The sequence below is a fragment of the Gymnodraco acuticeps genome, unplaced genomic scaffold, assembly GCF_902827175.1.
Source record: "Gymnodraco acuticeps unplaced genomic scaffold, fGymAcu1.1, whole genome shotgun sequence".
NCBI lineage: Eukaryota > Metazoa > Chordata > Actinopteri > Perciformes > Bathydraconidae > Gymnodraco > Gymnodraco acuticeps.
In genome coordinates, this window is record NW_022992085.1 from 1667019 (window position 1) to 1680812 (window position 13794).

The following is a 13794-nucleotide window of genomic DNA, read 5'->3' on the forward strand; positions in this document are numbered from 1 at the left end:
ATTTAAAGGACAATCATTGATCAAGTAAGGGGTGGGAATTAATAAGCATTGCTTCCTCCTGCTCCCTTTCAGACACATGATTTATTATTATTATTTTTTTAATATGTTCGAAATAAAGATTGAAATGAAATAAGTCAAACTTTTTCAAGTGGATGGGTATACAGAATTGTATATATTTTGTTGGCTAAGGTGCAGTTAAACAGGTAGTCAGCTATGGGAGGTATGCAGACTTAATGGCTGCACTATCAATTGAAATTGGATCAAAATCCCAATATGGACTAGTACATAGTACATATAGTGCTAGATATCACATTAAACGCAATATTTGGTAAGAGAAAAATATGTAAATTAAGTAATGAGGAGCCAGAGAGAAGTCCCGACCGGCAAAGGGTATTCTTCGGACTTAATAAAAACCATTGTTTGGGACAGATCCTCTTAATAAAAAATCACATTTGTATATGTTTTCGAATGCTAATGCTTAATAATGTTTCAAAAACGATAATTCCCTCAACTACGCGAAGCATATCCCAATTGCATTAACAGTTCAAATAATTGCAAGTGGGTATTTTTTCCCAATTGTGCAGCCCTACTAGAATTTCTGCTTTTCCTGTTGAAAAATAAATAAATGTTTGAACTTGTTTAGCTGTCTTACTTTTCCTTTCTATGTTTTCGTTCATGTTTTTTTAATTATAAAAATAAGCCTTTCTCCCCACGGTGCTCTGTGCTGTCCTCAGGTGACGTGGACGACTGGGATCGGCTGGAGGTCCGTCAGGGTCGGGAAGGAGTCCAGAACGTTCTGTACCTCGACGACGAAGAGGAGGAAGAGGAAGACGGGGAAGAGGGCGAGCAGGAGGCCAGGAAGGTCACGGTGAGGAAAAAAAAACAGCACACAGCTGTGCTAACCATTGTTGCACAAACATAAACTTTGAATGTTAGAGATTCCTTAGCACAAAGTACCAATGAACTGGCCAGATGTATGGAGAACTGGGATGACTGGAAGCAACGATGGAGGGCTGGTCTGAGGACGACCTAGAGAGATTCATTAGCGTTTTACGATTTAAACAGGAAGTAATATAAATCTGTGTTCAGGTATGTTCATGTGGCCACTAGGGGACAGCATAACAAGCTGTAAATCTGAAACAGGAAGCGGTTTATTGCCCAGTAGGTTTTCACATACAAGGATTTCTGTCTGGGGTGTTGGTGCATAACATAACACTTAGTAAGACACAATGAAATCAAAAATAAAAGCAAAAATGTAGATAAGAAATTGGAAAAAATACTACAAAAATATGTACTGTATACCTGCTAGTTGAAATAAAAATAAATATAAAAAGTTGCTTTAAGAATATCTAATACAGTATACATCTGAATTTCAATTGAAGAGCTTAGCAAAATTGACAACACTAACAAATCAACGTTTCATTTTATTTTGTAAACTTGATAAACAGTTATTTACACAGTGTTCTCTGCATTTAACCCATCCTAGTACCAGGAGTCTAGTACTAGGAGCAGTGGGCAGCTATTGCACAGCGCCCGGGGAGCAATGGGAGTGGGGGGGAAGGGGGTGGCCGGTGCCTTGCTCAAGGGCACCACAGCAGGGCAGGAGGTGAACTGGGACCTCTCCAAGTAGCAGTCCACACTCCGTATTTTAGGTCTGGTCGGGGACTTGAACCGGCGACCCTACAGCTCCCAGTCCCTACTGACTGAGCCACTGCCGGACAACCTCATCTAATTTCTCTAAATCATCACTTACCAGCATTGAAATAAACGTTATATTTATGAATCATTACAACATTCGAGTTGTTTATTTAGTAAAAACTCATTGATGTCAGATGAATCTGTCACATAGGCCTATTGTCGATTCATGTGCCGATTTACCTAATTTAGTTGAAACCTTAAGTTCATTTGAAAGTAAGGAATCTCTAAGAAAGATAATTTGTGGACATCTAAACGTTGTTCATTAAATTGTATTAATATCATTAATGTTTTGTTTATTAACTGGTACATGGCGTCCTGTCAGTTTGCAACAGAGTCATATCCCTGATATAGATAATCTACAGCCTAAATAGATCAGAACTCTTGGTCAATATATTGTATATTATTGCTGATATTTAAAATGTTTTTCACAACAGAAGCTCAGCAGTTTGCGTCAATGACAACCTTGATATTCTGGTGCAACTCCACTGGTAACTGTTTGTTAATATTCCAATCCAACCCCAACTGTTACGACCTTCCAGGAAATCTCTCTGCTCTCTAATCGCTGACCGCTTTCAAGCTCCAGCTGTTGTTTGTTTGTTATTGTTTTAAATTCTGCGGTTTCCACTTTGTCTCGACTCACCCACACAGTTGTGCAAGTCAAAGCCAGAGGGGAGCGGGTGAGTGAGTGCACGCTGTAATAAAACTATGACAGGGTGAGGATGAAATAAAACAGAGGATTGGCCCATAATAATTCAGTGGGTTACATTACCCAAAATGCACTGCTGCGCGGGGGAGGGGGAGGTTGATCAAAGTAATGAAGCATGTTGCAGTTCACCCTTCATCTGAGAGTCAATAGCAGTTAAGCCTTTTCTCTTCTCGAGTGGGTGGCGCAGTAAATGACTCCACGATGTTTCAGTGTGTCGCTGTTTGCGCTCCGTGTTAGCGCTGAAAAGCTTTTTGATGTTCTTTTGAACGGCTGGATAATGTTTGATCACTCTCATTTAGTAGAGACATGTTCAGTAAACATTGACTTTCTTCCCCCCCACTTCAACAACGCAGACATTACACTATCACTTATTTGTTTAAAGATATTTCCTCATTGCACATAATTCCCGCTTTCAACCGGCACGCCGTGTGCTCTCAAGAGAAGTCTGTCTCATCAGTCATCATCATAAGGCATTTATGATTGAGTGATTATTCCAGTGCTCCTTCAGCGGATTCATGGATTTCATTTTCTTTTTCGTCAACGACATAGAAGCTTTGCAATTTATTAATTGCAAAATACAGAAAAACTAAAATATATTGTACAAAAAACGGTCTATCAATTTAGTGAAAGTTAAGGCTATTAAAAAGTATTAAAAGGCATTTTCCAAGGTATTACATTTTGTAGCTTGTTTTCAATAAGTATATAAATGGTCCAAAGAGGTTGTGTTCTACAGTTTGCCTGAATGTAATCATTGCATAGGTGTGTAGTGTGATTCTGTGTAGTTTATTGATGGCATCCCGTTGGATCTGACGTCATCTGAACAGGACATCGCACGCTCACTGCTTGATAGCGTGCGAAGGTCCGTTTACACCGGTTGCTAAACAACATCGTTATGGGGAAATGCAAGTCTGCGTCCAAATGGTTGGAAGATAAGGAGGAAGGACAATCAATACTGTGTATAGTCAATGTGAGGTAAAGTGTGTCGCCAAGGTAACCGGTTAAAACTCCAAGTGGCGATGAGGTCTTAAAATGTGTGGAAAGGGTCTTAAAAAAGGTCTTAAAAGGTTTTACATTTGACTTCAGGATCCCTGCATATACTCTGTAATACTAATGGAGTAAATATCACATAAAAAATATTAATAATAATATAAATAAGGTAATAACAGTACAGACAAAATAATGATTCAATCATTAACTGATTAATATGTTCGGTGCAAAATACAAAGTACAGAAGTGTGCGTGTACATTTTCTTTACAAAACAAACCTATTAGTTCTGCTGAAATTAAAAGTAAAACAAAGAGTAGAATTATCACATAAAAAGTCATAACAAATAATAAAAAATTATGTTTAAATTATATGTAGTCGTAGGTTAGACCAGGGGTTCCCAAACTTTGCCATGCCAAGGACCCCCATATAGCATTATCCTCTGACAGGGACCCCCCTGTTGCAATTTTTTTTTTTTTAAATGAACAAGTGCCTCCCGATGGAGCATGCAGTGTGTTGCCACTACATTTGGGGCCTTCTGCCTGATCAAAGCTGTCACTCCGCTTTTTTTGCCTGTCATAGCCCCACTGCCCCATCTGAACACACACCCACACAACGAGACCAGTCAAGTCCGTTTGAGATGATGTACTCATCTAAAACTTGGAAAATGTCTCTCCGTGTGGTCCTACCTTCCAGTGCTTTGCAAAATAATATTTCCTCAACAAAGTTGTCTTCTGAAATAAATCTGATGTATGCAAGCAATTCTGCGACATTTGCTACATCCGTGCTCTCATCCAGCTGCAGAGCGAAACATTCACTAGCTCTCACTTGCTCCAAAAGCTGAGCAGATTTTCACTCGCAGTAGCGGCAGCTCGATTCTGATTAGCTTGAAAGGACAACAAATATGAAAAGATTGGCATCAAAGGACACATAGATTGATAGAGTTATTAATAAGTTTCCCTCAAACTTTGAGTGACCCCCCTGGCGCCCCCCCGGGGGGTCGGGGCCCTCACTTTGAAAAACACTGGGTTAGACTACTTAAACATTTTCTAACTTATTCTGTAAGTGTAATTGTGAACTCTATACTCTATGGATATTTGTCTTTCTATCTTTCTATTGTTTGTACATGTATATTTACTGTTGGTTCATTTTAACATATGCAATGTTTTTGACATGCTACTGTAACAAAAAACTAAAGCAATTTGGCATCAATAAAGTATATCTACTCTAATATAATATAATCTAATTAATCATAATAACAAATAAATAAATATCAGTACCATCAAAATAGCGTTTTTCTTTTTCTTTTAATATTTTCTTTTGAATTTTTCTTTTAGTTACAATAAAGCAAAGACATACACACTATACACACTATACAGTAAGTAGGTACCCGAAACCTTTACATGCCGTACAAGAGAAAAAAAGAAACTGGGTATTACATTGACAATTCCTGAGAATAGTCTAAAGCTGGCAGCATCGTAGACAGCATCAACATAACTTTAAACACACAATAATAAAAGATATATAGGTGTTTTATCAGTGTGTTTTTAACTGGTTGTCGCCCCCTTGTGGTGCTGCAGGTGTTCTTCACCAGGAACGGGAAGCTGATGGGCCGCAGGGAGATGAGGGTCCCTCCCGGGGGTCTGTTCCCCACCGTGGGGATGCTGAGCAGCGGGGAGAAGGTGAAGGTGGACCTGCACCCCCTCAGCGGCTGAGCGGACCCCCACTGTGAGCTCTGCTAACAGCTGGCTGCCCTGCAGAGCTCACACCTAGCCTAGCATGCTGCGAACACTTCAAACACACCGGCGCTGTCTCTGCTTTTATTTATAAGACCTGTACATTGTCTCATCAAAGAATCACAACCGGATCACACACCTGATTGTACAGTAGCAGAGAAGTCAAACATAAGCTGTGTAGGTTACAGCATGCTGCACCTAAAAGAAAATATATATATTTAACGGTTTATTCAATGCAATCTGTACGGCTATCACCTTCACATCTAACCTCCCTCTGCATGCAGTGTGTCCAACACTGAGCTGTTAAACCCCCTCTCATGAGCTCTGTTTATTTCATTTGTCACGACCCAAAGCTAAGCAGAGCAGGGAATACACTCTCCCCTCTCTGTCTCTCCCCCTTCTCTCTGTCTCTCCTCCTCCCCCTCTCTCTCTCTCTCCTCCTCCCTCTCTCTGGGTGAGGCTGCCCTCCTGTGAGCGTTCAGGGACCTGCTGCCTCCCGGAGCTTCGCTGGAAGTGAAACCGAGGATCTGTTGCAATATTTCACAAATGCATCCACGCTTATTGTATACGAGCAGGTTTGGCCATCACAACCTCACATTCAGATGCTGTTAACTGTTTCTAATCGGAGAAGGACTACACTTAAACAAACATGTCAGGTATGTTTTCTACAGGGGCATCTGCAGAATACACATTTAAAATCTTTAACGTAAAAAGTTCAGGGAATGTGTTTTGTTGTTGCACTTTGGGGAGTCATACAAGAATACAGGGAGTGGACCAAACTGAAACGACCCTTGCAGTGTGATGCAACCCCTCAATCATCAGCCATACAATATATCCACAGCTTAATTTATAATCATTAAATGTAATCAGCTCTGGCTGCTGTGTTGGATTGCATCACACAGTAATGTGTTACTTTGGGTTTTAACATAGTCCTCAGTGCATGCAAAGGGTTATTTCCTGTCTCACTTTTCCTCTCCTGTTTTTCTAACCATAAAGTTATACTAATATATCACCGTTAAGTTTACAAGAAGAGATCCTCCCAAATGAATTCCTTGCTTTAGTAGTCAGAGGATGATTTCTGTGATAACATTATGTGATGAAGAGTTAACTCAAGGATGAAGATGATTTGTGGTTGCTGCATGTTTGTGTTTGTGTGTCTGCACATCATCATCATCATCATCATCATCAGCAGCAGCAGAGGTTTGCATCACAAAGACGGATCAGATCAGAGACTCTGGTTTTATGCTGACTCACTTCAAGCTGTGTTGGATCACTATGGTAACCATGCAAAAGCATAGGGCTGCAACAATCGTTTTTCGTTATTAAATATGCAGTGCAAACATTTTCTTGATTGTTTAGTCTTTAAGATGTCATGTGGAATATTTAGAAATCATAATTATAGATTTGAAAATAAATAAATATTCTAAATTCTTCTTCCCTAAAACCTTCAGCCTACATTTCCCACAATGCAACTCGACAAACACCATAGCCTCAAGCAATACTTTTTTTCTGCGTCACACGGCTGTATCGGCGCCTTCCAACCTACAGTTTAACAACAATTCTTCATGGCAGATGTAAACCAGTATTAACTGTGAATGTATTATTTTCAGGTTTTATTTTTAATGATTAAATACTTTAAATTAAATCCGTTTACCACACCATGTTCTATATGTGAGCTCCCGCGTTTCTCCTCTTAGTATATAATAGTTCGAATAATTGTATACGACGGTTAATTCTTAAACGGTCTGCCATTAAACAGTCTGAGGAGGAGCAATGCATTCTGGGATGGTCAATTATGTACAGTTAACGTCCATCTTAAACTAAAATGTTTTCTAATAAAGTCAACATCAGGAATATCTCATATGTACACACAATCCACGTTAGAACGCCACACTTAGTAAAAAAAAAAAGTATTAGTTGCAGTTTTGAACACAGCCACAGATTTATTTCATTTTCAAACGTAAAGCTAGTCCCAAACCACATTGCAACCTTTTATTGAACATACTAGTCCTCTCAAATACCTGAAAACAGACTTGGATGTTTAACTCTTGTTGAATAATCGGTCATAACTGGATTAGTTAAAAAAATAACGGTTATTCTTCTGTTAGGCTGAACTGGATTTGTGATAGACTTCAGCAATCTGTGCACGTGAATGAGAAATACTGTAGTTTGTTGTATTGTGTCAGTGGGAGCTGGTTTCCACACAAATTATAAACATTATATTGTATAATCTTAATCTTTAAAACCTTCCCCACATCTGTGTTCGTCCATCACAACACCAGCAGCCCTGCAACATAAACTACATTCCTGTAAAGGTGCAAACTGCAGGATGCTGTAGTGTTTCAGCTTTCATTCTGCAGACAGTCGTGCTAGGAATAACACTTTATGTAAAATCACTACAAAGGGTTACGTTTTAAATCACATATCTGCTGGAGACCATGTTTGTAATCAGCTGTTATGCATCTTGTTTTAGAGCCATTGATGATGTGAATACAAATGTAAATCACTAAGTTGTCCTCCTCCTGCAGGGCTGGATAGAGACTTATGTTAATTATGCTAGACAGTGCAAAGACATTGAGACACTTCAGGGTATTAAAGTCACTTATTGTAACGTTTACAAAGTTTCACGGTTCAACCAAATTCTTAGTTAAATCTGGTTTTAAATGTTTGTAGCGTCTCTTTACTCGTGTGATAACTCGCCTCGTTGACTTGCACTTTGAAGACCTTGTTTCAGATCATCAATAAAGGTTTCAGTAATGCAATGTGTTTTATTTGAAATGTACTTTTTAATCAAGCATTTGTGTCCTCGTGACTGAGGATTGGTCAACTTTAATTACAAAACACTTTGCTGATTTTGTGCCGTTCAGTAAATCATGTTAACTTTTTTCTCAGGATCGGGACTTCAGTAAATAATAATGTAATTGAACGCCTCAGCACTGATAGTCTTCAGTTCAGCTGAATACAACATTTCATTTATTCAGGTCATCTCAGTTAAAATGGCTTGCAAGAAATAAGTGGTAAATTCAGTGTGTTCCTGCTTCGAGTTAAATGTCTCAAGTATTTGTCATGAAGTACATTCAATCCTCAGGGCCCAAGAGTTCAAAACTTTGAATCCCTATCTGATCAGATCAGATTTATCTTTTGGGGAGTTCAAAACCAAAAAACAGGATTAGGATCACTTTGATATCCGATCAGATCAGGAAATCCAATCCAAGCTTTAATCTGGATCAAATCTTCAAAACGGGTAGTTCAAACCGACAACACAGGATTGGGATCAATTTGATCCCAAAAAACTGGATTATCCTGATCCCACCAGAGGGGTGGATTTCCAGAGCAAAATGTAGGCCTACTGTACAATTTATTTTAAAATATGTTTCAATTTAAATTAGATGGCAACGTTTGTTAACTGAAATAATACACAATTGTTAGCCTTCATGGGAAATACATTTTATTTTTCCATTTTTTGCTCACGTTTGTGGTGGCCTATTTAGTTTTCAACCAAATGTTGATGACATAAATGTTTATGCTCATAAAAGTATCACAACAAAGATTGTTAATCACAAATGTAATTTAGATTAAATAAAAAATATCTTTAACAAAAAAGTCCATCTGTCATCACCTTTCAAAAGTAATTGCAGACAATAGCATCTCGCCTTGCACCACCACTCAGTCTCTCATTTAGAGGGAAATCCATAGGTGGGCCTAGATCAGGGGTCGGCAACAGGCGGACCGCGGTCCGGACCGAGACGCCGACCTATACGGACCCGGACCTATAATCAATACATTAATATGGGATTTTTCGGGGCCTCCCGGTTTTTTAACGCTGATTTGGGTGACTTGTGTAATTCGTGGAGAAACTAAGAGTGGCGGACAGCTTCTCACTTTAAAAAAGAAGAAGAAATCTAGACCGCAAAAATAATTAAACAAGCGAGTACCTGTTTTTCCTGGCCAAGGACAGGTTCCTTGAACACAACACGAGCGTAACGTGTCTTCACGTGGTATATGTCTCGTCTGAAAGGAGTGCTGACGGAGAGCACCGGAACGCCGCTCCAGCCCTTCAAATATTGCAATACCCATAAGGAGCCGTACACATGCCGCAGTGTTTGCGTGGCTGTGTCTTTAGTTGTAAGCACAGTGGCGATCTGTTGTTATTAGCATCTGGTTAGCTAGCTATGCTAACGAATTTAAAGAGCTTTTCTACAACCAGGTGGAAGAGAGCTCTCTCCTGAGAGGCTCAAATAACCTCAACTCAGTGAGGTTAAGGCACACCTTGATATGATCATTATAGTTATTAATGAGACTAAATGAAAAACAGGTATAAAATACTATATGACAGTAACAAAAAAGTTAAAAATAACAAGAATACAGTTTAAAAGGGGAGTGATTTGTAAAATATCCCAAAAGAAAAATCTGCTTACAGTTCTGTTTCATATGGGTGTTGAAAGATGTATCTATAGATCTCTTCATTTTGCTCTCAAAGTGTACTAGATTGATGCTTTTAACTTCAATATTTAAAAACAATCTTCCCGGGGGAGCATGCCCCCGGACCCCCCTAGAGGAGGTTAGGTCCCCCCACTTAAATTATGTTCACATGGATAGGAAACTAAATACATTTGCACACATCTTGTGTCCATATCGTTCTGTTTTGGTGGTCATGCCACACCGTGCACGTGCATGCATACGTGAGTCATGGTGAGATATCTGGATTAAGAGGTTGCTTTTTCTTTGCACAGCATGAAAGAAAGGCCAAATGAATGGGCTGTGATTTTAGTTTTTTTAAGCAGAGGTTGAGTTCAATAATTTGTACGACCCTCGGAGGATGTTGTAAAAATTAAAAGGAAAAAGGTTCCCCACCCCTGCTATAAATAATAATAAAAACCCTTGATTTATAACTTAACATCTCTGTCTCCTATTGATCTGAGTATATTATAAAGAATAGCCAGTTAATTGAAGCATTATAGCACAGGCCTTTGTCAGATGGTATATTACGCTGTTTTTGTTCTGCTTCGAATAGTTCTCTCTTTTTTCACCATACCTGTGTTTGCATCACTGAAACCAATGAGCACCTGCATGTGTGTGAGAATGGCCCTGACACCATTTCAGCCCAGATTTAAACTCCTGGCAGGACAAGCTCAAGCTCAATTCTCGCACTGAATTAAAAAAAAGTGAGTGAGGGGCTGCAATATAAGAGGGAAAGAAAGAGAAACGTTAAAACTGTTCAATTGTTATGATGTAAAGACTGATATGTTCTATAATCGGCTGAAACTGTTAAGTCATGATGTGAAACGGTTAACAACGAAAAAGGGAAACTCAAGCTGCTGCTACACTTTATTTTATTTATCTAAAATAAAGCACTTTTAAGATGCACATATTTTCAAAAGCTATTTTATTTATTTTCTCTATTTTATTTTTAAATGCAGCCCGAGAGGAACATTACACATATCCACAGTATGTTACTGTATATCTGTATAGTTTAATGTTAATTGACAATAAATATTGTTGTTTATGAATTGTACTTTCTTTATTTGATTGGCAGTCAGTTGTTGATTACATGCAGACATTGATAAAGCTACAGGCTACTTCAATATATCACACTAATTCATAAAGCAACTTAGACATTTTGAAGTTCCGGACCTTTGCATGGGGAGATTTTCTCTAACTGGACCTCGTTGAATTTTAGTTGAATACCCCTAGCCTAGATCATCAGCAGGTGCGAGGGGCTCTGGGGGATCATCGATGTCAGAGAGGGGGACTCTGCGATGGACAGCGATATTGTGTAGCACAATACAAGCCAGTGTTATTTGGCATGCTCCTTGGGGTTCCACTCTCAGATAGTTGAGGCATGCAAAGCGCCTCTTCAGTACTCCATTCAAGCGCTCAATGGCACACCTTGTTCTTCCATGGGTATTGTTGTAGCGCATCTGTGAAGGAGTGTTGGCCGTGGGAAAAGGTGTCATCACCCATGGTAGGAGTGGGTAGGCACTGTCGGCTAATATAACTCCATCCGGCCTGTTGGTTTGGAATTCAGTGAACAGCCAGCTCTCTCTGAAGATACGTGCATCGTGGACTGACCCAGGCCATCTCACAACACAGTTGGTGATGGCAAGGTCAGCATCTCCCACAAGTTGCACATTGAGGCTGTGCCTCCTTTTCCTGTTGACATATTCCCACTCCCTCTGACGAGGTGCTTGAATATGTACATGGGTGCAGTCGATCACCCCAATGGTGTTGGGCATGTCTCCCAGAAGAAAAAACTTCTGCTTCACTTTGGCAATCTGACCATCAGTGGGAAAAGTCACAAAGTGATCCAGCAGGTGAGCCAGTGCATCAGACACAGCTGTCACCACTTCACCCACTGTTGTCCTGTGGACTCCCATGCTGTCAGCTATGACCTCATAGAATGTTCCACATGCGTAAAAGCGCAGGGCAATGAGGACCTGTTCCTCTACAGTCAGAGCATGACTCCGCAAGGTTCTGCACTGCAGTTGTGGCCTGACCAGATCAGCAATGTAGTTGATGTCATCAAGTCCAAATCGAAAACGATTGTACAGTTCTTCTGTTGTGTACTGTTGGAGAGGTTTGGGGCGCTCGGTGTGGACCCTTTGGCGGTAACCTCTCCTTCCAGCATGGAAGATGTGAACAATCCCTGCCATGACTGTGTTCTGACTGTTGTTTCAGTCAGTAGGCGTATACATCAGTCTCTGAATAACAACTAATTGCAAATACACACCTGGAATGAATGTCCAGATTGGTTAGGGCCTGTGGTTAATTATGTAATTAATAGCAAGGCCAGAACTATACAACTAATTGCTGACCTGACCAAACCATTGAGTTGGAAAGATGGACAAAAAGGGGCCTAATTTTACATCTGCTGAGACCCATGCACTGCTGCTGGGTGTAAGGAACAATTATGACTCCATAGTTGGTAGCTTTAACAGAGAGGGTGGAGCGACTAAAGTAAAGAGCGGAATATGGATGGAAGTTACAGACAATGTGAATGCCACAGGATCTGGACACAAGAGGACGGTGGACCAAGTGAGGTTGAGGTGGAAGAATTTGAAGCAGCAAGCTACCAAAGACCACAGCCAGGCAACAAACCACATAAAAGGGGACAATACACAGATCTGGTACTTGATATCATTGGTGGTCAGCAGTCACAATCTTTACATGGAATACCAAACGTTGTACTGGATGGTGAGTCGCAAGTATGTGTGATTTTATCCTTGTTCCTATAGAACTACAATTATTATCTTGTATAATTGTTATTTTCATAGTACTACAATGGCTATATGTCTTACATAGCATCCTAGTACTACAATTTTCCAGGTTGCATGCGTGTGATCATCTTATTAAGGGGTATAAAGTATATTGATAAACTTTCATTTCAGGTCGTCAATGCACCTGATGTGACACACACCATTGAAGATGAGGTCCTCCTGACCCATGTGGATCCAGAAGCTGGACCTTCAGCCAGGCCTGATGACACACTGCAAGAGCCACCTCTAAAGAGAAAATGCAAGCGCACCAGAAAACCAGAGCAGAGGGATGATGCCTACGAGACTCTGCTGAGCCGTGAAACGGAGAGGGCAGAGATGCAGATCCGTCTGGCCGAAGAACAAATACAGCTGTGCCGGCTTCAGCAAACTGAAACCTCACTGAGAATTCAGCTCCTCAAAGCACGTCTATGATGATCCAGCTGCCTTTGAATGAATGCTTTATTGTTGTTACCCTAGTGGGAGTATTTTTTTTAATTACAATTTCATTATGATTTGATGTCCTTTATGTATTTAAAAATATAATTAAACATTATAGATGTCTCTACAATGTGGTCTCTTGTCTTCCTTGTATTATTTTTCATATCCACTAGATGGCGATCGGTAGGATTAAAGCACTGATATTCAGGATCTAGTCATCTTGAAAAATCGTAATCTGGATCAGACTGATCCTATCCTGAATTGCTTTGAACTCCAGGGACAAAATTTGGCCGATTTGTCTGATCCTGGTTCACAAAAAAAAAAATGGGATTTCAAAATCTGATCGGATCTGATTGAGATTAAAAGCTTTGAACTCTTGGGCCCAGATGATGCAATTTAACAATGTGTCCCTCTGACATACTCCAGCGCCATAAACGCGTCATTTTTTTATTTATCCAATGCAGTTTACGACCAAATAAAATCCTGCATAACAAATCCCCTTACCATCAATCTGTTTTTTGCTAAATGTTAGCAAGCTGCCGGCTAAAGTAAGACGTTGAACATGTTAAACATTAAACCTGCATGTGTGGGAGAGAAACTCTGGGATTTTAGCCTTTGCAGACCGTTTACATGCACCAACAAAACTATATAAAACACTACAGGACAAGAGACTCATGATAGAGCCGACTGAACATCTAACGCTGTGTTCAGGTCAATAAAGGCGTGTGTCGCAGTGTACTAGTGCGTTGGTGTTCGGACCAGGGGGTCACAGGTTCAAACCCCTCTGCAGTCAGCATGTCGTTGTGTCCCTGGGCAAGACACTTCACCCCAAATTGCTCCTTTGGGGATTGCCCAAGTCGCTTTGGATAAAAGCGTCTAACAAGTAACGTAAAAGGCATAATCAGTTTCACATCAACTTTGAAGTTATAATTACGACGGGAAAACTGATTTTAGCCACCCTATAAAAGTCCTCCC

The 13794-nt window shown here is 40.1% G+C and overlaps 3 protein-coding genes across 4 annotated transcripts in view; 2 read left to right on the forward strand and 1 right to left on the reverse strand.

The window, feature by feature from the left end:
* The window catches only part of LOC117537397 (SPRY domain-containing protein 3-like), a 58977-nt gene extending 51094 nt beyond the window's left edge, over positions 1-7883 (forward strand). For both annotated transcript variants that reach the window (XM_034202600.1, XM_034202601.1), the window contains exons 10-11: positions 735-868; positions 4970-7883. In XM_034202600.1, coding sequence (XP_034058491.1) covers positions 735-868; positions 4970-5104 — 269 coding nt within the window. In that variant the 3' untranslated portion in view covers positions 5105-7883. The remainder of the gene's footprint in view (positions 1-734; positions 869-4969) is intronic.
* A 2932-nt stretch (positions 7884-10815) lies between these two features.
* On the reverse strand, positions 10816-11778 carry LOC117537394 (putative nuclease HARBI1). Its single transcript, XM_034202597.1, has one exon. The coding sequence runs from the start codon at positions 11776-11778 to the stop codon at positions 10816-10818; it is 963 nt and encodes a 320-aa protein (XP_034058488.1).
* A 157-nt stretch (positions 11779-11935) lies between these two features.
* LOC117537340 lies at positions 11936-12857 on the forward strand. Its single transcript, XM_034202527.1, has 2 exons — positions 11936-12319; positions 12514-12857. Exons 1-2 carry the CDS (start codon positions 11966-11968, stop codon positions 12811-12813), a joined length of 654 nt encoding a protein of 217 aa, XP_034058418.1. The 5' UTR covers positions 11936-11965; the 3' UTR covers positions 12814-12857.
* The last annotated feature ends 937 nt before the right edge of the window (positions 12858-13794 follow it).